Genomic DNA, 24395 nt, shown 5'->3' on the forward strand with positions numbered 1-24395 from the left:
TGCAGCATGAAGCGTCTCTATCAATATCTGAGTGAGCTCATCTAATGGCCGTCCCGGCTCCTCGGCACATAGGCGTCTGTATATCTCATCCGTGTATACGGTGTCAATCTCCCTCGTAAAGGTATAACGAGTGTGTGTGGAGACCTGTCCCAATGGAGCGGTGCTGAACTGAAATGTGAGAGTGAAGGACAAGATAGCATGATCCACTGCTATTCCAACCGGCCTAGTGCCTACCATAAAATCCTGAAAAGAGGGAATGAGACTGGGCTGAGCCATAACATAGTCCACTGTACTAGCACCATGCCGATGTGGAAAGCTAGTGAAACCGCTCGATGTCGGGAATCTCTGTAGGCCATTCAGGATGGCCAATCCATGTGCAGTCCCCATGTCTATCAAATACCGCCCATACACTGTATGTTCCTCATCCTGTGAGAGTCTAGATAGGCCCATATCCCTAACATCAAGCTCCCTCAACATCTCCTCTGAGGTATCATAAAATACTGTCTGGTTATGGGCGGTCCTGGTATTGAAGTCCCCCAAGAGAATGATGTCACCATCCCTGGAGAACTCCCAAATGTCATCATCCAAAATAGAAAAGGGAGACTGCCCGCTAGGTGATGCATACACTGATGTACTAGGAGCAAAATAGCATATAGCAATGTAGAGATATCTGCCGGTCTGTGCCCTCAGTCTAACCCACATGTACCTAGCCTGCTCATCTCTGCGGACTATATGTATCAGTGGCTGTAGCTCCTCTCTAAACAATACTGCCACTCCTCCTGAGCCTCGTCCTCTATGCTCTGAACGAGTCTCCTGTCTAAAAGCTGTCTCCCATCGGTATCCGCTAACATGTGGCATGGACTGTCCAGGAGCCTGATGCGTCTCACAGTAGAAGATGATGTCCCTCCCAGTGAAACTATCCTCAAAAGCCCCTACATCAAGGCGTAGAGATCCATTACAATTCCAAGTAGCAACTTTGAGTGTAGTCCCATAGGTCACGCGCCGTCATGAAGAGCGCCTCTCCATAATCACCACTCTACCATCTCTATAGAAGGCCACTTTCCCTTTCTCTCGGGCTGCCCTTATCTCGGGCATAACTTCTTTCATGTGGGCAAGTTGCGAGAGTGTGAGGTCATCTCCAAGAAAGAGAGAGAGGGAGCGTCTACTAAAGACCCAATGGGCCTATGAGACCAAAGTGATACAATAATGTGCATGGCATATCTCATCATGGACGGAAACTAAAATAGAAACAAAACAAAATTATCTCACCGGAGTGATACAAAACTGTCCATGGAAATCTCATCATGGAATACCAGGAACATGAAACATGAGGGAGCATCAGCCCCCAATAGATGGTATACCACTCTCTAGAATATCAAGCATGGGGCTAATGAGTATGGCCGAGAGGTCTCCCTTAGCTATGTCATGTGGAAAGGTAGCTCGATGGCGATGGAGCATGTCTTTAATCTTGAGCTGATGAGGGGATTGTGGCGCCGACGTCCGGGGGGCCGGGGGCCTCAGGCACGTTGAAATGCAAAGGCCCGGTCCGAGGTAACTCCTCCTAGGTGAGGTGGGTCTAGAGCAGCCTGGGGTGGGTCCACAGGATCCATTGTATGGGTGTCCTCCTCCTCCTGGGTTCAGAAGAAGCTGTGATGGTTGGCTGGCGAGGGGGGATCGGGGTGGTGGCTGTCCTTGTGTTTGCAGAGCTCAAGCAAGAAGTGCCCTAGGCAACGCTGGTCTGGGAAGTCAATGATCGTGGAGAGCGGGCTGAATCCCTCATGGAACATACAATGAAACCTCATGCAAATCTCATAGTATACTAGTGGGCAGCGACATATGTAATGCTCCTTTGTCTCAACCTGTATATATATATATATGTATATATATGTATACATACATACATACATACATACATACATATATATATATATATTATATACATATATGTGTGTGTGTGTATATATATATATATATATACATATACGTATATACATATACATATACGTATATACATATATACATATATGTATATACATATACATATATACATATATAATATATGTATATATGTACATATACATATATACATATAATATATATATATATATATATATGTATATGTATATATAAAATAAGGACTGACTAAAATAATAAAAAAACGGGCCAAATAAGTGTTGTACATTGAACCCTCATATTTGGTACGAAGACCTTATCTGTACGAGGTATGGTACGTATGGAGGCCAAAAAGAGTGGGTGATAGAGGGCAGCCCTGTTTCATCCAATAGTGATGGAAATCTCGTGGGATGTGCCTCCTAGGGCTCTCACTCGTCCGATGATGGACTCATAGAGGGCGATGGTGCTCCAAACCATGTCAAATGGGACTGCTATCTCCTGTGGATGCTGTAGGAGACAGGCTAGGGGCACATTATCAAAAGCTTTGTGGAAATCCACAAAGCAACAATAATTCCTCCGATGTCGTGCTTTGCCCTCCTCGATGATGGCACGGAGGGCGAAGATGTGCTCAAGGGTAGAGTAGCTCCTCCGAAAGCCTGCCTATCCTGAGGCTTTGCATCCCTTTCTCTTTGCAAATGAACTGAGCTCCGCCTCTAGCATCCATAAAGGTTGGCCAATGTATGGCCAATCATGATTGTGGATGGGGATGATGGTGTTAGCGGACCAAGAGCGTGCAAAAATCCTTCACAAAGTGTAGGTTAGTAGGGGCATGCCTTTGTAAGGACTGTGGCACAGGTACTTAGCTTATCTTCAGGAAAACGACAAATTCATGCGTAAAACCTTGAGAAATTCTGAAAATAAACGAGAGAGAGTACATCATCCTGGGTACAAAATAGTAATAAAGAAAGATAACAAAAATCTAGAACTATAAAATCTGATTTAGGTACATGAGCAGAGACCTCTCATATCACCTTGATACATCCCTCATGGGCCGCTGTGACATGGTGCTTAAGGTGGTAAAACTGAGCTGGCGCAAGAAGGTCCTGCGATGATGGGAGATGATGGCCCAGATCCTCCTATGGTGGCGTGGCCGTGGGCGAGGGTCATGGGGTCCGGGACGTTGAGCTCGGCATAACCCAGTGGCTTTGTCGAGTGTCACACCTCTCGGTCAAGCTCCTACACTAGCCTATGGTTCGTGTATGATGGGTGGATTGGCCCTCGGAGTGCTGGTATGGAAGAAGTTGGTGAGAGCTCTTTGTGCTGGTCCTCGAGCAAGTACAACTGATCTGGATCTCACTAAGGACTCCTTGTGTCTACGGAGCTCTAGAAGAAAAAGTCCTAGGCATCTCTGATCCAGGAAGTCCATGATCGTGGACAGTGGCCCAAACCTAGCTCGGAAGAGGTAGTGGCCGAATCTCATAGTATACAGGGCATCGGCATATGTAATGATCCTCTGTCTCGGGCTCTGTGTGACAGAGCTGGCATATCCTGTCCTCTAGTGCGGCCGCCTTGGGCCCATATCTGGTAGTCTCCACTCTCAACTGGTGGGACGAGGTGCGGATCTTGCCGATTGCACATCTCACCCCAAAAGATAGGTGTGTGTCCATGTAGTGTGGGCGGATGATGAACCATCCTCTGTCAGGCATAGGAGATGATCTTTGTAGAAGGCCATCTTCGTCCCCAATGGACAACTAGGTGAACTCCATGTCCTCTGAGTATCGAATCTGACAATGTCCTTTGGATAACCCTGTTCCGCTCTGTGCGGGTGAGAGCAAATGATGGGGCCTCTATGCTGTACTGGAACGGGGCGAGTGCCTCCATCTGCATATTGTGCATGCCAAACCAAGTGCCTACCTGTGCATACCAGCACTCTGTATCTCCCTGGAGTGTCGGCTGTCTCGAGGACTCCAGGGCTAGCCGGGGTATCTATCTAGTGGAAGCTCCCATAGCTTGTGCCAGTATGTCACTGTTTGGAATAGAGCCTCTGTCACTATCGGTGCAGCTCCCATCTCTTCCCGCATAATGTCATGTGGCACTGATGGCTTAATCCTAATCATGCGCGAGATCATCGCCACTAGGGGCCTCTCCATCGGCTTCCACCCATCATATACCTCTGTATCTATCTCGGCTGGTTCTCTCCTCTGTCTCCTCCTATGGTATAAGCTGGGACCCCAGATGGGGCACCATATAGTAGTGCAGGTGTAACTAGAGTATCAAATAGCCAAAGCTTCGTCCTCGGCTCCTGAAACTGTATCTGTGAGCATTGCCTCTCTAGCAAGCCAAGGGCTGCATATCCCCTCATAAATCTAGCTTTCGTTGCCTTCCGCATCGAGAGCTGAGGTCTGGCAAGTGATCCCAAGGTATACATATGAGGTAACATATTCCACAGGCTCTCCACTGTAGGTAAACTGTATTGTAAATCTACTTATCCACTGTGAGGAGGTGTTAAAGATCATGACTTGGGTCTTTCCAAGGTTCACAGTGAGGTCCCAGTCCTCGTAAAAGGCCCGTAATGCATCCAAATGCCTCTGCAACCCCTCTGGTGAATCAGAAATAAGAACAATATCATTTGCATACAAGAGGATCGGTATCAGGACTCCTGCTAAATGTGCTCCTGGTCTTCTCTGTTTGTCTGAGAGAGAGAGAGAGAGAGAGAGAGAGAAAGAGAGAGAGAAGACGCCACAATAGGGGTCGGAATAGCCTTGGGCCGACCCCCTCCCTTTGAGTTATATTAGATAAAACCCCTTGGAGGAGTCTTGAGTACATGTTCTTAGAGCTAGAGAACTCTCGTCTTTTTACATGTCTCAACAATGAGAGAATAGCTTAATTTATCGTTCCTGCCCAAAACCACTTGAGAAAAGCGCTTTAAAACTCACTTATAGCCCCAAAAGCATCTTTTTAATAATAAAAGATGTTCTCTTTTTAGTATTTACAAAAGCTTTTAATCTTTTGCTTTCCAAAAGCTAGTCGCATCATTCCAAGCCTGTAAGGTGGCTGTGTGTTGCTATCTTGCCACGTGGCAATGCCATGTAAAGACTCAACATCACTGCGTCATCAACGCCACGGCACCTTTTTTTTTGGGTTTTGTTTTGTTTTGGGTTGCGTTGCATTTTTGCATGTTAGCAACCTGTATTTGATGCACCTCTAGAGTCGCCCTTGGACAGGAGTTTCCTAGCATGATTCTCTTCCTGTCAAGATCAACATGCATCCGCTATATGCGAGAAGACAAAAACACGTGCACACATGCTCATCCTTGGGTTTGACCGAGCGTCCTCGTCGACCCTTGGGACACATACATAGATATGGTGACAAGTATAAATCAAATGAACAAATGAATGCACAAACAGTTCCTTGGTTTTGACACCAATTTCTTGGTTTTTATACCAATTCCTTGTGTAGTCCAACTACCCATGTTAGTGTTTGACTATGGTAGACTAACAGTATTTATATCCATGTACTCAGTTTTGATTTCCTTCATTGATAAACAATGCCTCCATGAGATGGCTGGTCCCATGACTCTTGGTACAAAAGATTTAGTGTCGTTTGATCTAAGAATTGCTCCTTTTGGATACAACTTGGACAACAACCCTCGAGTTTTAGAATACTCAATTCTCTGCAGTGGAATATAAACCTTGAGCATAAATTTTACTTTGTTCTTGGTTCCTTGGATGTCAAAATACAAAGGCCGATGACATCCCCCCGGCTTCTAATCAGTTGTCCTCTACTGAAAGGCTTCTTGAAATGCCTATAAAACCCGTGGATACTCCGCAAAGAAGTTCTCATCCACCCACTTGGCTTCTATAGCCGAATAATTCTTGAACTTAACAAGGTACATTCTAGTAACCTTCCCATGTGATCCCCTTCTTTTCTTATGAAAGACAATCTGCTCTGGTTGAAGAACTTCCTCTAGCTCTTCAACTTCTGGTGAATCCTCGTTCACTGGTTCCAAAGGTTCAGGACCCTTATAAGCTCTTAGGAGACTCACATGAAAAGCATTGTGAATCCTCCAATGGTCAGGTTATGCTAGTATGAAAGCCATATCGTTGATCTTTTCAATATTTGGAAAGGTCCATAGTACCTATTGGACAACTTAGGATAAACCTTCTCTTTGCCGTTCTCCTTTCGAAGCCTTGCTTTCCAAACTTCAACGATACCCAATCACCTTCCTTGTACTCCACCACCCTTCTATGCTTATCCGCAACCTTTTTTTTGCTTAGCCCTTGATCTCTCTATGGCTGTCCGCACCTGTGCAAAAGGTATCTAGATCTCTGACATACTCATCTACTGCGAAGATCTCATCCTTAGGCCTTAGAAGTGGTGGTAGTACAACTTTGCCATAAACAACCTTGAACAATGCCTTTCCTGTGGAACTATGTACTGTATTGTTGTTGGCAAATTCTACCAGTGGAAGATACTTCTCTCACTCCGTTTTTTGCTGTGCCACATAGCACTTTAACAAATCCAATATGGCTGAATTTTCTCTCTCACTCTGGCTATCGGTCTATGGATGATATGAGGAAGAAAAATCCAATTTCATTCCCATATTATCAAACAATGTCCTCCAAAACAAAGTGGTGGCCCTCCGATCTCGATCACCAACAATATACTTGGGCATTCCATGATGTTTAAACACGTGTGCCAGAAAAATCCTTGCCATGTGTCTGTCTTGATGGACTTGCTTACTGAAATTGTCCACAATGGTCCAAATACCATCATTCCCAAACTTTGACTTTGGCAAGTAAAAAATGAAGTCCATCGCTATACTTTCGCATGGCCTCTCGGACACGGGTAGAGGCGTAAGTAGTCCTGGATCTTTTGACGATTATACTTGACCTTTTGATAAGTCAAGCACTCGGATACACATACTTGTCAGTATCCTTTCTCATGCTAGTACGGGTAGAGGCATAAGAAGTCTTGGAGTCTTTTGACGATTACACTTGACCTTTTGACAAGTCAAGCACTCGAATACATACTTGTCAATATCCTTTCATATACTAGGCTGATAGAAGTACCGTTGCAATGCCTGCATAGTAGAAGAAATACCTCTATGCCCTGCATAAGGTGGTGCATGTGACTCCTCAATCACTTTTCGCCTCAAATCCTTGGTTACGCATAACTGTGTATCCATCATCAAATATCCCTCTTTCAAGGAGTAGTGATTAACTATTTGGCCATTCTCTAGCTTCCGCGTAATCCCACCAAAGTCCTCATCATGCACATAGTGATCTCTCATGAAATGCAACTCTCTATGATAGGCAATGGTCATTGAATGTACCTGTGGTCTCCTAGATAGAGCATCTATAGCCACATTCTTCTTTCTAGGTGTATGGATAATTTGGAAATGAAACATGGACAAAAAGTTTGACCACCTCATATACTTCTCAGAAAGCTTAGTTTGGGTTAGAAAATGTCTTAAACTTTGATGATCCGTCTGCACCATGAAATCAGCCTCAAGCAAATAATGCTTCTATGAAGTAAGGGCATGAATCATCACAGCTAGAGATTCTTTCTCATAACCTGCAAGTGTTTCTTGGCATGTTGCAACCTTCGGTTCTCAAAGGCAACCACATTGTTTGATAACATGGGCACGAAGCTGAATTTTTCATTAGCATATCATTCTCAAACGGATGGTCAGAGTGAGATCACAAATTCAGCCATACTTGATTTGCTCAAATGCTACATATCTGAGCAAAAATCAAATTGAGAGATATACTTACCCCTAGTTGAGTTTGCGTACAACAACAACATGCATGCCCTTCTTGTTGCAAAATTGTCTCTATACAATCCCCCACTTGCATCACATTCCACCACAAAAGGTTTCACTAGGTGTGGAATGACTAATACCGGTCCACTAGTAAGCTTCTCCTTCAATAGGTTGAAGGCATGTCTCTGATGCTCACCTCATGTGAACACTACTTTCTTCTTGGTTAGATCATGCAATGGAGCGGCAATGGTGGCAAAGTTTCTAATGAACCTCGTGTAATAGGAGCATAACCTCTAGACCGGAGGACCACAAAATTGAACTCCTTCTAGGTTCCGAATCCACGAGCAAGTTTCCATATCGCCTGAGCAAGGCCATGGAGACAGAGTTGGACCGTCAACTCCACAAGTTGCTGCAATTGGGTTTCATATGCTCTAGTGTGTCTCCATTCGTAGCCGTGATCCGATGGATTCTCCCGACTTTGCGTAGATCATTGGGCACTCAACAAGTTGCCGATCAAGAGCATGTTTCCAATGCCTCAGATTGATTACAGCTTAGAGAGGTTGTGTCTTATGCACTTTGCACCGTAGTGCATGGTAACAAGATGGCTCATCATCATGAGTACAACATTGTACAGTATTAGTACCCTTTAGGATGATATTTGTCGTACGCCATGACCCCATTGTAATCCTCAGTCGAGGTTATGTCGAGGTTATGTCAGGCACGAGCTACGTAGGTCATTCCTCAGCCATAGTGAGTGAGTGAGTCAGTCAAGTCCCTTAACCCACTTGGAGAGAATCATTCATGCATGTAGAGTTAGTAGAAACCTTAGGGTTTGTATTAGAAAGCACTCTGCATATTGCATGTCATTCATCCATTGCACATATATCATTGCAAAAGCCTTGAAATAGCATTTGATATCCTTAGGATATTTATTAGCATTTATCTGGCATTTTTTTCATATTTTCCAGCATTTAATCACCATTATCCATCATATGCAAGTTGTGTAGCAATTGGGCTACAGTCGGCCAGCCCTTCAGCCAATCGACCAGCCACTCATGAGCATATAAATAGGCTTGCTTTGCATCACTCATTCGATCTCATCATTCCTTGGAGTAAAGCGTTTTTCCTTCAGCACAAGGAGCATCAATGCATGAAGCATACAACCCTACATCAACAAAACGCAGCATACACAGCATTCAGCCAGTAGAAGCATATCACTACCTTGCGTTTTCAGCATACATACAGTTTTCAGCATTCCACATATCATCGTTTTGTTGCCCTATCGGTGAAGGTAAAACACATTCATTCATTCATTTTCAGCATATATACACAGCCTAGAACAGTCCCAATCAGCCCCTTCTCTTAGCCTCAGATTTGCAGCCTTCCTACATCCATTGGGAAGAGTGCATAGGCTTGAGATCGGTCATCATTGGTGCTTCTACAACCGCGTACAGTTCAGCCCGACTCTTGGTCCTCCGAGATCTTGCGTTTGGCTTATCGTCAGTCCACAGTCATTCTCTTCAAAGTAATAAAGCAAATACTATTCCGGTAACGGGATAGGGGGCCCTTCAGTGGGTAATTCAGGACTAAACTCGCAAAAATCAGGATACAGAAGGCGGTGTGAGACTTGTGTGACAGGATCCTCAATGACAAATACTTCCGCTGCATGTTACAGGCTGAATGGAGCTAAGGTGTTTTTGAAGATTGACTTTAAAAGTAGGTACCTTGGGCAGCCATACCACAGGCAGCCAGCAAGTTTGGTGGCCACATGTGAATAGGTGCCAGTAAAACACGTGGAGCTTATTCAAACATGCCGACAGGCAGTTAGTCATTTTTCATCATTCAATAAAGCAAATACACCAGTCCTTGGTGGGGGCCCTTCAGAGGGTATTTGGGACCCAATCGGGTGTACTTTGTCATTGTTCTTCTTCTTGTCTCTCTCTCTCTCTCTCTCTTGCACTCTTATCTCCGCTACATTGTGCAATCGTCAGGAACCAAGGTGCTGAGTGTTGTCCTCCACAGTCTTGATGTATGCCCCAGCTCCTGTAGGTGCATCTTGGCTATTTCGCCCTAGCTGTTGCCTTGGGGGCCTGAGCAGGGTGAGTGGGATAAGAGAGACAAAGGCACGCGCACAACGCAGACAGCACAGTGGGCGTGCGCGTAGCAGGGGACGTGCAGTGAACGACAGCACAAAGGGCACACGCGTAGCAAGGGGCACGGACAGCAAGGCAACACAGATAGCAGGGAGAGGCATGGACAGTAGGGAGGGGCGCATAGAAAGGGGTGCACAACGCGGACAGCAGGGCGGCCCAGGGGGTGGGCAGCTCGAACAGCCCCCAGCACGCAGCATGAACTGAAGGGAGGGGCTCAAAGGTGCTCACACCATCGAGAGAGAGAGAGAGAGAGAGCGAGAGAGAGAGAGAGAGAGAGGATTGTTTTAACATCCTCAGGAAACCAAAATATGGTATATGATAATGGCTTAGCAAATACAAACACATATGTTAAGTGTAACCTACAAGACCCCAAGATGATGGGCTCTAGGTGATTTTAATCTAGCCCGAAGAGAGAGATAAAGAAAGAAAGAAGGCTATAGTAAGCGTCTACTAAAGACCCAGTGGACCTATGAGACCAAATTGATACAATAATGTGCATGGCATATCTCATCATGGAGAGAGAGAGAGAGGAAACAGAAGAGAAGGAAAGAAGAGGAGAAGCAAGAAGGTGAGTTAGAACTAAGAGAAGGAAAGAAGAGGAGAAGCAAGAAGGTGAGTTAGAACTGACAATTCGAATAGTAAGTACATAAGCAAGACCTGAAATGGGGGCTGTAGAGGAGAAACACTAGTTGTTGTGGGGAAACAGCCTAAACAGCTGAAATGTGCCATTTCTGAAATGGGAAAGGGTTGAAACAGCTGAAGTGTGTCTCTGGCACTGAGACCTCCTGAATGGTTGCTTTGGCTAGTGTTTTGAGCGTTTCCCGTAATTGTGAAAGTTTACCCATGCAATGGTAGTGTCTCAAACAAGAGATCTACTAGCAGCTTTTATGTTTCTCTTGAGAGTGTTACTGTTAACTGGAGCAGCAAGAAGTAGCTGATGGTGGCTTTGTCGAGTAGAGAGGTGCTGCTATGGCAACATCATGTGGTAGCTTGGTTGCTGACCACTATTTCCATACCCATCATATTATTATCGAATTTCTTCTCGGCCTGCTTACATGAAAAATTCAGTGTTCTTGTGTGGCACCAGCAGTGTCCACACCATTTAGAGTTTGAATATCTCTGGCATGTGCGCAAAAATGTGGGCTGTGGTGGGTCATAATGAAGGTTTTGCCAAGGGCAGGGAGCCCTGGAATCAGCTAACAATAAACCAAACAGGTCTTTACATCAGCAGCTGTGGCCATATAGGTAGATTGTAGCAGTGGTTGGGGAAACTGGTGTGGCTTACTTGCCAGCTCACCCACTCGGCCACCAGCTTGGGGGGCTGTGTTGCCTTGCCACACATGAGGGCTCACCTTCTCCCTTTTTCAGCATCTTTGTTGAGCAGCAGTCTTAGGAGAGAGAGAATCAGAAGCCAACATTGGGCCCCTAGATAAACCAGGCTTCCAAGGACTGTACCCTAACACCTTCAATGCTTTATACACCTCTAGAAGGTATTGCCATGGTTTCTGTCTCAAGATTTGACTTGTAAAGGTGTTGAACAAACTTAAATGACCATTGACTGATTGCTCACTTCATTCTACACATTAATGGTTGCTTTTGGTCTGCAGAAAAGTTAAAGCATGGCCCTGTAGGGCTTTTAGCAGAGTGCTACCGACATCAGTTGCGGATAAAAGTCTGGACGAGGCATTGTCGGGGTGTTCGAGGCTCGCTTACTGGTTTTCTACTTGCTTTTGATAAGCATCTCAACATGGTACGCCTGGTGCTTTTTTTCAAAACTTTGCCAGGCCAAGCCAGCCACCAGAGTCTGCTTGAAGTTCATGAAAACAAAAAATCTATTCTGAGTGCATCATAATTCTTTCGGCGATTTCTTGACAGGTTTTGCATGACATTGATGAGGAGTATTCAGGTTAGGGGTCATTATTATTACTGGACTTGTTTTATTTATTTATGTATGTGTGCATGTGTGCACATGTGTTTTTACATATATACAGCCGGCTACACACATAAATATACATACATATGCATACACATACATGCACATGTGTGTATGTACATGCATGTGTATCTATGCATACATACATACACACACATACTCACAATAAATACACATACATACTTGTACACATGTATGTGTGTGCGTGAGCATTGCACACATGTATGCATGCATGTGTATATCCTTATTTTGAGGGAAGGAAAGGATGGATATTCTGACAGGCTAATGTGGAACGAACAGTGCGGCGTTGGATTCCTCGTCTTGTGCAGCGACGTGGGCGATCTGCTCAATTGCAATCAAAGGAGGGAATTGTTTATAAAGAGCAGGAGCAATCTGTGCACGTTTCATCCGATACTGCTACTGGAATTGCTGGTAAGGAACACGGGCAATCTGTGCATCTTGCGTCTGATTCTGCAACTGGAATTGAAGAGATTGCAGATCGATTGAAAGAGTTGCGTCTATTTCCGAAATTGGAGCATAGGCGGCGGCACCTCAAGCAGGTTCATTCTATCTTTACTTTTTTTCTTTGTACTAATAGAGGCACTACAGTATGAGGGGGTTCAGAGTAAAGGCAGGCTCCATCTTTTTTGTTTGTCCTTTATTTGTTGTACACACTTGTATGAGGTTAAGTGCCCTTGCTTCTTTGCTGCCCTTTCTAGCCCCATCTGCTGGTGCCACCCCATAAAAAGAAAAAAGGCTCATGCTGCATAATAGGTAGACGAGGAACTCATCTAGGTCTGCAGAATTTAGGAGTCTACTTTCCATTCTTGACCTTAATTTTATACCATATATAAAAACAGGGGTCAAGCTCTTCTGGTGAGATTTGGTAAGAAGAGCATTGGTGAATCAAACACATGCACACTTGCCACTTGTTGCTCAAACTCATTATAGTGCAAAGAGGCTAGCCTAATCAAACGAATAAAACAAGCATCAAGATAGAAGATATGGTTTATATTTTGACTCAATTAGAAGAAGGTGCAACTTGTTGGAAAAGCATTTGGTCAATGCTCCACCCTCGTATTGTTATTTTGCTGGTGACGGATGTGCTCTATTTTGTAAGCCCCCCTATATGAGGAGTGGCCGTTGTGGTGAGCACCCAAGCACCTGGCAGTTCCTAGTTTAGACACTGATGGTGGCCAAATGTGGAGACTGCTTATGTAGACCTAGCACTTTGCCAAGTAGGATGCATGCTAGCTATGTGACCGCATTTATGAGTGCTGGACAGTAAAGGACACCCTGTTCTCAAGGTGCGGGTCCCTTTTGAGGGTCGAGACAGTCTCAAATGGCTGTGGGAGCTGCAAAAAGTCTCTACGGGGCAATGTTGTAGTCTAATAAGGTCCCAGACGGATAATATGGTCAGTCGGTCATTTTGGACCAAGTCGTGGGTTGGCCGACGTGGCCGACCTATGTCCATGCCGACCCTGGGTACTATATATAGACTAGTTTGGCAGCCTTTGTTTATCATCGAGTTCACTGAGTTCAAGCACTCCTGTAAGCAATACATCCTCTATCCAAAGTGTCTAGATCGGCATCAAAGCTCCTTACCCAAAGCACACGGGTGGGTGGACTACCATCAGTTTGTAATCAAAGTTTGCAAGTAGCAATAATGTTTACTCTCCATTTCTTTTTGCAATTCAATGCTTTGTATTGTATTGATTGTGCTTCCGCTATTGTGTTTTTTTACAAGGGAACACTCGTAGAAAGCAAAAACTTTCACTGTACAAAATTTTAAGTACGGATTGAGAAAAATGATGAACTGTTGATTATTTTGGTATATGCTCCACATGTCTGCTCATGTAAAGGGATCTTTGATGGTTGGATGGAATGCGGAGACAGACTGTATGCTAGAAGGGAGCTAGGATGCAATTCATGACGAAGGTTCAAAATGGAGTGATGGATGGCTAACACTAAGCTCTCTGAATATAGCCTGTGTAGGTTCATTTGGACAGTGCAATCCAAGGACAATAAGGTGACTGAGGTTCTTGATGTTTCAATCCTTACTTAACTACAAGCCTTGGAGGTAGATACTCAAGAACAACCTATCCAAGCAATCAACGCACACAGGTGCCAAAAAAATAAAAAAAGTGCACGTTCACTAGGTTTCGATACCAATTGTAGCACAAGAGATAGAAAAGGGTATAGATGAATCACACATACATCACACACACGAGTCCTAAGCTGCTGTCTATATATGTACAAGAAGAAATTGTTACAATTGAAAGTCAAGTACAAGAAGTAACTAAGAATGAAGACGTCAATTCACAGTCCTTCTCTGCCAAAGATGTTCATGGCCAGTCACACTCTTTAGAGAAATGCTATGTAAATGCCTAGCAATGAGAAATGCATATGGTTTTCCCCGTTTTCCCAGGCGCACATATATATGCATCATCATTGTTGGTAGCTTGTGTGTGATGTATATGTGCATTCTTTTCTATCTACGAAAACCCTAGCACATAGGCACAAGTGTTCTACATTTATTACTTTTCACAGAAATAAATAGCAGATATTCTCGCAAAACTGCTTGAAAAGTCAAGTTTGAGTAGTTAAGGGACATGATGGGTGTGAAGGAAAATAAGATGATAGTCACATGAAAACCCGTTTTGTCCCTACGAAACACGAAACGGACGAAACGTTTTGAAATGTAACGAAACACTCCCAACCGAAACGCCATTTCGTCCAAATTCGATTGAAAAAAGCAACCTTATTCTTCTCCTCTTCTTTCTCTTCCTCTTCACTTTCTTTTCCTCTCCATCTCATTTTCTTTAAAAACTTGTAAAGATGAAACGATGAAATACACAAAAATTTTCTTGTGACCATAGTTGCACGTGGTTCGCGCACTGCCCCCCAAGTTCGATTCGATACGGTTTGGTACGGCTCGTGCGCTGGTGGTTCGATCCGGATCTCAGGCGACCGTTTTTTTTTTCTACTCGTTTTTTTTTGACTGTTTTGTTCGTTGTTTTTTTTGGCCGTTTTTGACCGTTTGGAGAGCCGTTTGTTGGGCGTTTTTCGGGGCTGTTCATTGCTTAGCTTTTGCTTGCTTGCCTTGGCCCTTTGGTTACCAACTTGCCTTTGCTTGAGCCTTGAGCCTCTCCCTATTATGTATATAATAGGCCCTCCTCCAACCCCATCCTCACAAGTTCTCATTGCTCAACCCTCCCCTCACAAGTGCTCATTGCTCAAGTCTATCCTCTCCCTTGAGTCCCCTCTAGGCTCTCTCCCTCTTCCTCAAGGCTCAAGCCTCCCCCTCAAGGCTCAAGGCTCTCCCTCTCCCTCCCTTTCCTTCTCCCGGGATCCCTCTCTCCACCGTATTTTAAAGTTTTTTTTAATGGACCGTACCTCCATCGTATATTTAAGTATTTTTTAATGGACCGTACCTCCACCGTATTTTTATTTTCAAAATTTAGCGGTGTATTTCGAGACCGTATTTGAACGTACCGTACCGAATCGAACTTTTCGTACCTGACAACTATGCTTGTGACTATGTGTAACAATCTCAAATTTGACTTCTTTGTCAATTTCACCTTATTTCACACCCAATTGTTAAAATTTCTTACAAGTATTTCGCTAGCTCTTCTATTTTCCCAATTTACAAATCCCAATTTTATACTTTCAACGTCAATGGTCGAAACACCGTTTTGCCCAAATTCGACTTCTTGGTGAATTTCATCTAATTTCACATCCATTGGTCGAAACTTCGTAGAAGCGTTCCACTAGCTCTTCAATTTATCACTTTCCTCCAATTTATAAATTCCAACACTTCAGCCTCGATTGCACCTAGTTTAACACCCAATTTCCTTTAATTACTCACTTCCCTCTAATTTATGAATCCCATTTCCTTCAATTACTCACTTTCCTCCAATTTATAAATTCCAACACTTCAACCTGAATCACATCTAATTTCACACCCAATTGTTGAAATTTCCTACGTTTTTGCTTAAATTCTCACTTTTTCGCAATTTGATTTCACTAGTCACTTCGAAACCTGTCCGTTTCATCTCTATAGATGAAACGAGACATGTCGAAATGATGAAACGGATAAAATGTTTACTGTGACTATGATTAAGAGAGAGATTTGAAGGATAATGTTCAGTTATTTGTTCATTTTCATTATTGTTTTAGAAAAAATATAGAAGGTGGTATAGAAAGTGACGAGGGATATGAAGAGATTTTGTATGTGTGAGTACTTTGAAGGTGGGTAGCTGTATGGAGCCTATTTAAAGACTCTTCTCAATGATAATTAAGCAAGTATTTTTAAATCATTTTGCCACTCTCATATTAAGTCCTGTCTTATTTCACTCTCTCTCTCTCTCTCTCTCTCTCTCTCTCTCTCTCTCTCTCTCTTTATGCCTTAGCTATAGCCATGTTTCTATGATTGACCATAGCCTCCACTTCATTGTTTCCTACATTTGGTATCAAAGCTATAAGTTGATTTTGCCTCGAGCGTTAGCGCCCTGTCCGTACACACGCGCCGCCATCCGTACGCCCGTGTGCTGCCAGCCATACAAGAGTCTGTACAGGCGCAAACAGTCCGTACAGCCTCGATACTCTATTAGCAGCAGTAGCAAAAAGGTGGCTTAGTCCTATGCACGCATCCCGAGCAGCAACCAACAACGTGCCCAAATCGGCACACACATCAGTCCATGAAGCGACCTCAGGAAAGTAAAGTCGATTTGGGCCTTTTGCAAATTTTTGCAAATCTTGCTTAATCATATTAATTAGCCTTAATTACTTGTTACAATTGAGGGTGCACATCTAGCATCACGGTGTTACTAAAGCATTATTGATCAAAACCTCCTTGTTTGAAAACCCTAATTGCTTGCTTAATCAAATTAATTAGCCATAATTACTTTGGTACAATCGAGGATGCAAATCTAGCATTAAGGTGTTGCTAAATTACTTCGTTAATTTTTACAATTGAGGGTGCAAATCTAGCATTAAGGTGTTGCTAAAGCATTATTGATCAAACCCCCTTGTTTGAAAATCCTAATTGCTAGAAACCCTAATTTTTGAAAACCCTAATTTCTTCCTGGGCATTATTTGTAAGGGAATAGACACTGGTATTAGAAACTCTTCTCTGTTAAGACCTTCTCAGATTCATAGCATATCATGGCTATCCACATGTTCATTGAAAAATTCAATGGGAAAAATTTCCCTGCTGCCTGAGAGACTAAGCTAGCTGAAGTTTAGTCTCATGAGGGAGGACCCTTGGCCTTTCATTGAAGTGGAAGAGACGATGCGTGAGAATGAAGGTGCATCAAAAAGCATGAAAGCTGAGAGATCAAAGAGCCTTTGACCTCATAGTCCTAGAACTCTCTAATAATTTTATACACCATGTTGCAGATCTCCCAACGTCCAAACAAGCATACGAAAAGCTAGACAAGTTTTTTGGGGCTCAGGCAAGGAACTCTGAAGTTTCTTTGCAGAGAGTTCTATGGTCTTGTAATTCAACCACAGGAAGAAGAAAGAAAGGTCAAGAACAAAGCAACGGACGGGGATAACTCCTCCTTCACAATGAAGAAATTCAAAGGTAAAAAGTGTTCTTTTTGTGGTAGGAACAATCATGCAAAGACGGATTGCAATGCCAAGAAGCCTTGCAAACATTGTGGGAAAAACAATCACAATGAGAAGAATTGTTTTCACAAGAAAGCATAAGCTAATGTCACACAGGAAGAAGAAGAAACCTACAAAGAAGATGCAAACTTTGTAGCGTATAAAGACTTGTGGACCTTTTAAAGGTCTACCACAAAGATGAACTCGAAGGATAGAACTAGACACAACTTCTAGTTAAACTAGAAGGATAGAACTAGACACAACTTCTAGTGAAACTATGTCATAGGCATAGATTAATCCAAATGGAGTGTATACTAGGATAACGCTTGAGGGTGAATGTTGGAGAACAAGCCTTATCCAAGTACAAAAGCATGAAGGCATGTGTACAACATACTCTTGTAAAAGAGTTTGGATAAAATCCAAAAAGTAACCACAAGGCAAAAGTCAAAGGGGCATCTACCTCTACTAAACGAGTTTGGAAGCAATGCTAGAGATTAATAAGGTGAAAAGGTCAAAAAAATTAAAAGGTATTTTAGCTAGAATAGTAAAAAAAGAGAGATCAAGTTAGTAAATTATGAATGGATGCAAGCTCTTATTATGGCTTAGAACCAGACCATAGTCCCATGCTTAGGAAGGGGTGAACACAACTTTTGTGCATCAGTCAAGTGGTGGGAGGCATTTGGTGCATGTACTGCAAAATTGCAGGCATTGGCAATTTGTGTGCTTCCTCAAGGGAGTACAACCTCTCTATGTGAGAGAAATTGGAGCACTTCCTCTCATACACACAAAAGAAGGAACATGTTGAAGCCTTCAAACACAGAGAAGTTGGTTTACATACACATGAACCTTCGACTCATTTCAAAAGTCAAGGCTAGAGGGTTTGAGAAGATGGAGGTTACTTTGGAGATGATCAACGAAGTGCAGGAGGATGGGGCAGCCGCAAAAGCACAAGTGGAAGTCGCTATTGAAGAGCAAGCTTGAGATTGCTGCATCTCCGTCTCATGTGGAGGAAGACTAGGATGAGGAATCTAGTTGAGGTCCAAGCCTCAGCCCTCAACTCTCGAGGATGAGTCATGAGTCATGACTCATCACTCATGATTCAGTATTTGCTACTAGCTACAGCCTAGATGGCCCTAGAACTAGTTTATGAAATGTTATGTTCCAAATATTTTCAGAGCTTTCCAGAATTTCAGAAATTGAGAATGTTCCAAAATTTCATGCTTATAATTTCAGAATTTGAGCTTTTCATTGTCATCATTCATACTGCATAGTTCAAAGTTCAAGCTGTATAATTTCATAATTCAAGCTGTATAATTTCATAATTTCAGATTTGTAATGCCTGAAGACGTCGAGGGTAGGGCTGGTCAGGGGTGTGTGTTTGGGGTGATATTCCACCTCAGGCTGAGGCAAACAATCTCATACCTATCATTCTTCCAAACGTTTGCTTCATTCAGGCGTTTGATTGGAACTATGCCGTACGTATAGCTTCTGTCCAGTCCGAACAACATCCGTATAGCACCATCTCTTCCTGTGCCAGATGATTTACTGATTTTACTGGCTTAATTGTACAGATTCACATGTGAGTTGCACCTGCAAGGTTTCCGGTCCTATTCTTATACAAGAATTTGGGATATTTGCCAATGAGGTGATAGCTGAAGTGGTGAAGGTGTTTGCCTAGGACCAAGAGGTCATGGGTTCAAAACCCCCCTTGGTGCTTCCTCGGCAACATTGCCTATAGGCGGATAATTAAGTGCCTACGGGCGGTGAAAAATCAGTAACTATTAGGAGGATCTTGGGCCTAAGACCAGTCGGGAAAAAAAAGAATTTGGGATATTTATGGAGTATTTCGGTTTTATCGATTCAGCTGTGTTTTATGTTATTTATGAAGGCGGCCTATGAATATGGGGAAGAATTAGTACTCGCACAGATATTGGAATATCTACATCAGGATTTGGAGTTTTGGGAAAATGTTAGAGGTCCAAATGTTGTCGTAACACTGATGTTGTAATCCGGATAATCTGATGCTAGACAAGTAAGCACCCCCAAAGCTTGTAAAGTAACTTCTTCTTGGTAATTGACATAAACTCCAAGAAGCGGGGGAGGGGGGGGGTGGGTGCGGGGGGGCGCATTCTAGTCCTAGTGTGATGTCAAGTTCTGAAGTTGTGCCTGTGGTTTAAGCGATGATTTGACTGCCTTTAATTTAAGTGTTTAATCGCAATGATAGTTCTATGAAAACCCCGCTAAGCAAGCAAGCTCGAGGAGCGAGCCCTCAGGTTACGAGGGGATGAATTTTTGGGCAACACATCATTGAGCAGAGGACTCAGGAGATGCCTGCCCTATCACATGAGTGCACTAAAAAAACAACGTAGCGAGGGTGCCTCCCTTCCAAATTTCTGTAAGGGCAAGCCAAACTGCTCCACACCACCTAGCTGTGCACTCATGCAAACAACTACTATGCTAGGAGTAGCCCCCAAGGAGGGATGTTGGGAAACAATGAGCTAGACCTGGGCTTAAACCCTCACTTAAGGCTGACTCGTGATTTTTCTGGGGCAATCCATTGAACTATCTAGTGGGCACTCAAATTGTTGAGAGAGAGAGAGAGAGAGAGAGAGAGCTGTACCTGTGTGCAGAACATGTCGACTCATTTTGCAGGTGTTTTTAAGAGGAGACAGTGTTGTTATGGTGCAAAAGCTGACTTGAATATGATGCAAGAGAGAATCAGGTTGGTCTTAGCTGTGCCTTTGATTGATATATTCCTTGCCTTTGACTGAACATGTGGATGCACAAATGCGTGAGCAAGAATGGATTGGATATCAAAAGCAGGCAGTGTGTGTGCTGCTTTGATTTTGTACATGTGCAAGAGTGCTGGTAATATTTTCCTACTGCGAGTATGCAGCTCAAATCCATGAGAGAGAGAGAGAGAGATGGTTTCTTGTGCAGACACATACAGCTTTTTAGTGGTGTAATGTGAAAATAGTATAGTGAGAGCCTGATAAATACTTTACCCACGAGAAACATTGATTTTATGCACAGAAATACATTGCTTATGCACAGAGCTACACGTGTGTAGTTTCCCTGTTACACTTGAGGATAGAAGCCACTGAAATACTTCAACACGAAGCCGAGTTGATATTGAAGAGATTCTCCAATTGCAAGCACTTTACCTTGTTAGAAGTCATCTCCTGTCTTTACCAGACACCAGGGCCTCTGTTGTGGGTGTGCCCGCCCTTGTAGGTGTTGTTCTCATTTTTCCTCACTCCCCGTATTTTTCCCCCATTTTTCCCTATTTTTTTGTGGCTTGGGTGGCAGCCCTGTGGTGGCAGGAGGACCTCTGATGCTGGCCGACTGCATTTGTTCATGTTGGTGCTGGCTGATTGTTTTGCTTCAGGTCCACGACCTCCCACATGTGCTGGCCGACACCCCCTGCAGCTGGCCGACTGGTTTTTTGGCTGGTCGTGGAGGTATAGTGCCTATCGGCTGCCTCAGGAACAGGCCGACTGCACTATGGGGGCCATATAAAATGGCCCCCCAGTCCCTTGTCACATTTGTATCAGTATTTCTGGATCTTCTTTGTGTATATAGAGCAAAGTTACACGCCTCTCTCTCTCCCCCTCTCTTGCTGTTTTTCTGCATTGCGTTTGCTCGTGTTCCCAGATTTGGTCATCATCTCCGCTGCGTATTCTAACATGGTATAAGAGCCCTAGGCTCTAGATAGTTCTTGGGATTTGTGTGAGCAAGAGGGGGACTGTTGTGTTGCTGATTGGTGGACTGTTAGGGACTGTTTGGGAAGAGGAGAAGCAAGAGGACGGCGGGCTGATTTGCTGGATAGCCATTTGCAGGTGTAAGTTCTTCTTTGTTCCCACCCACCCACCCTTTTTCAAAGGACATCCCCGCAATGGCAGATTTGTTAGAGATGGCCGAGAGGCATGTGGAGATCCCTACACTCCCCACGTTCCCGGTGGACCCTCAGTTGGACGGGAACAACTACGGCATATGGAAGGTTATGATGCAATATATTCTGGAGTCTTATGACCTTCCTAATTTCATCGTTGTTGGGGTTCCACGGCCGGAAGTAGAGGAAGGGGAGTTACCGTCAACCCGAAAGGATCGTGTCAATGTCAGGGTCCGTTCATTTATCTTCCTCAATTGCACACCGCAGGTAATCAATCATATCAAGCATATGACGCTGGTCAGAGATATATGGCAGCATTTGGCTTCTCTTTACAATAGGATATCGCCCATGAAGAGGATTTTCTTGGAAGTACAGATGCGGGTTATGAGCCCTACAAAGTCGTCGACGATGCGGGAGCAGGACTCGCCACTACGGATACTCGGGAGTGGATTCTAGACAGTGGTGCTTCCAAGCACATGACTCCTTCCCATTCGGCTTTACAGGATCTCTGTAGGTATTCTGGTCACATTCTTACTGGGGATACATCCACTATCCCAGTTCACAGTGAGGGCAGGTTGGAGATAGTTCCCGATGGCAAAGGGGGGAAGCATTCCTCCCAGGTGTTGTATGTTCCGTCACTTGGTTTTCATCTGTTGTCAGTACATCAGGTTTGCAAGACTGGCGTACGGGTGGAGTTTGATGAGCATTTTGTTGCTCTCCGGGACAAGGCAACAAGCCAGGGAGTTTGGGAAGGCGGAGTGGAGAATGGAGTTTACAAGCTTTCAGCACTCTCTCCCAGGTCCTCAAGTTTGTGATGAGTGGCAGTCTAGTAATGACCACTTAAGTGTGGATACGTTGCAGGTCACTCCGGGACCAGATGGAGGATAGCTTGCCAATTGATGGCAACAGTTGGTAGGAACTTTCCAGTACTGATGTTGGTGGTTCTTGTGTTCGTCAGTCAGAGGAAACTGAACAGGTAACTTATGCTCTGATGTCTCGTAGCATTTGGGACAAAGAAACTCCTGTAGATGAGGATGTTCTTTCCACGGGGACCTCTCGGAAAGCCAGGCAGGTGGCAGTTGATTACTTGCAGAAGGAGGTGGATTCTCCTGGTTCCAGACTCAAAGGGGGTGGTTGACAAGTTTCAGAAGGCCTTGCGTGGTCTTCAGCAGGTTTCCAGGACTTGGCTTTCCACCATAACAGGTGTTGATCCTTGTGAGTAGTGTGATGCCTTTTTGACTCGGAAGCAGAATGGCTCATTGATTTGGTTGATGGATACCAGATTGGACGGGAGCTTCCTGATGAGGCAGTTGAGCTCATGGTTGCAGATGACTCTTTGGGAGGTAGGATTGCGTATTTTGTGGTTTCTGCAGCATGCGAAGGATCATGGACTCTTTTACACAGGAGGGGGATTGATGGATGGAGTCCGACTCCACGGTTGGAGTGACTCAGATTGCGGAGGAGATCCGAACATGAGGAGATGTACTTCAGGCCCAGGCGCAGTTTTACGGAGCAGTAATAAGAGGCAGTCATCTTTTGCCTTGTCGTCGACAGAGGCAGAGTACTGGGCTGCTTGTGATGCTGCTTGTGAGGTGGTAAGGTTGCAGAGGTTGCATGGCAGGATTGGGCTTCCACTGGAGGAACCCACGGTCATCCAGAGGCACTTTGTTTGTGAACAGTTTGTTGCTGATGACATCTTGCTAGAGTTCTGTTCGACGGAGGACAGTACGGTGGACCTCTTCTCGAAGTTGCTATCTCAGGCTTTGCTCAGGCGGCACCCCAACTCCCTGTGGTTGGTTTCACAGCCAGGAGCTGAGAGGGGGTGTTAGAAGTCATCTCCTGTCTTTACCAGACACCAAGGCCTCTGTTGTGGGTTCGCCCGCCCGTGTAGGTGTTCTCATTTTTCCTCACTCCCCTTATATTCCCCGACAAAGGGGTGGTTTGACAGAGTTCATTAATCAAGCGTGTTCGTTCCGTCCGGGCATCCAAAGCAGTTGAGTACTGCACCCCAGATGGTGAGAGTCCAGTAGCCGGAAGTATGGCTGGCTTACGCTCCAACCCGAGTAGCATGGGGTTTTCAGTCCCATCTCATGTTCATCTTTTCTTTTTCCCCCATTTTTTCCTCTTTTTCTGTGGCTTGGGTGGCAGCCCTGTGGTGGCAAGAGGACCTTTGATGCTGGCCGACTGCATTTGTTCATGCTGGTGCTGGCTGATTGTTTTGCTTCAGGTCCATGACCTCCCACATGTGCTGGCCGACACCCCCTGCAGTTGGCCGACTGGCTTTTTGGCTGGTCGTGGAGGTATAGTGCCTGTTGGCTGCCTCTGGAACAGGCCGACTGCACTATGGGGGCCATATAAAATGGCGCCCCAGTCCCTTGTCACATTTGTACCAGTATTCATGATCTTCTTTGTGTATATAGAGCAGAGTTACACGCCTCTGTCTCTCTCCCTCTCTTGTGCTGTTTTTCTGCATTGCGTTTGCTCGTGTTCCGAGATTTGGTCATCATCTCCGCTGCGTATTTTGACATACCTATGGCTGTAATAGCAATTTAGACATTTGAAGCTTCTAACAAACAAAAACAAGGATTGTAATATTTTGAGTCAATGGTTATAAGAAGTGCAATAATGGTCCCAGCTATGGCAGCCACTTTCACTCACCACCAATATTGCTGATCATCAACATGGGTGCATTGTTCTCAATTGATACTTAACAAAGAATGTCACAATTTGAGGTGAAACAAAAAACTATCAAAATATAAGGTATCCTATAGGCAATCATACTGGTTTACACCCTTGGGTTTCTGAGAAATGTTATATGATGGAGGACTCTTGAGTGTCATGGGAGCTACTTGTAAACTCTCAAAGAGGCCACAATGAAGTGTAAACCAGCTAATAATCCAAAATGCACTGCCTTTGTTTTCATGCCAGTTGCAATGGTGCACCACATCAATTCATGACACATTAAAGACACGTTAAATAACCTAATTTTTAAGAGCTTTAAATTGTGTGCACACTAATGTGTGTTTGTCTGCACCCCTCTAATCAACATTTGCATTATTTGGAAAAGTACTTTTTATTTGTGAAAGACGCGTGAAACAAAGACTTCATTTTCTGTTGTGAAGTATCCACTTGCAGCCTAAACTCTCCTGA

At 44.2% G+C, this 24395-nt stretch overlaps 1 protein-coding gene across 4 annotated transcripts in view; it reads left to right on the top strand.

The window, feature by feature from the left end:
* LOC147614868 (uncharacterized) overlaps positions 1-20233 on the top strand; it is an 81146-nt gene extending 60913 nt beyond the window's left edge. For 3 of the 4 annotated variants that reach the window (XM_086780191.1, XM_086780190.1, XM_086780192.1), the window contains 4 exons: positions 11418-11560; positions 11686-11716; positions 12044-12303; positions 20006-20233. In XM_086780191.1, the coding sequence (XP_086636317.1) occupies positions 11418-11560; positions 11686-11716; positions 12044-12303; positions 20006-20053 (482 nt within the window). In that variant the 3' untranslated portion in view covers positions 20054-20233. Of the gene's footprint in view, positions 1-11417; positions 11561-11685; positions 11717-12043; positions 12304-13729; positions 13868-20005 lie in introns of all 4 variants that reach the window. The other variant, XR_015262995.1, reaches the window with a different exon arrangement.
* Positions 20234-24395: the final 4162 nt, after the last annotated feature.

Source organism: Cibotium barometz, chromosome 41 (assembly GCF_041138505.1).
Source record: "Cibotium barometz isolate CiBa-2024 chromosome 41, ASM4113850v1, whole genome shotgun sequence".
In the NCBI taxonomy this organism is placed as follows: Eukaryota; Viridiplantae; Streptophyta; class Polypodiopsida; order Cyatheales; family Cibotiaceae; genus Cibotium; species Cibotium barometz.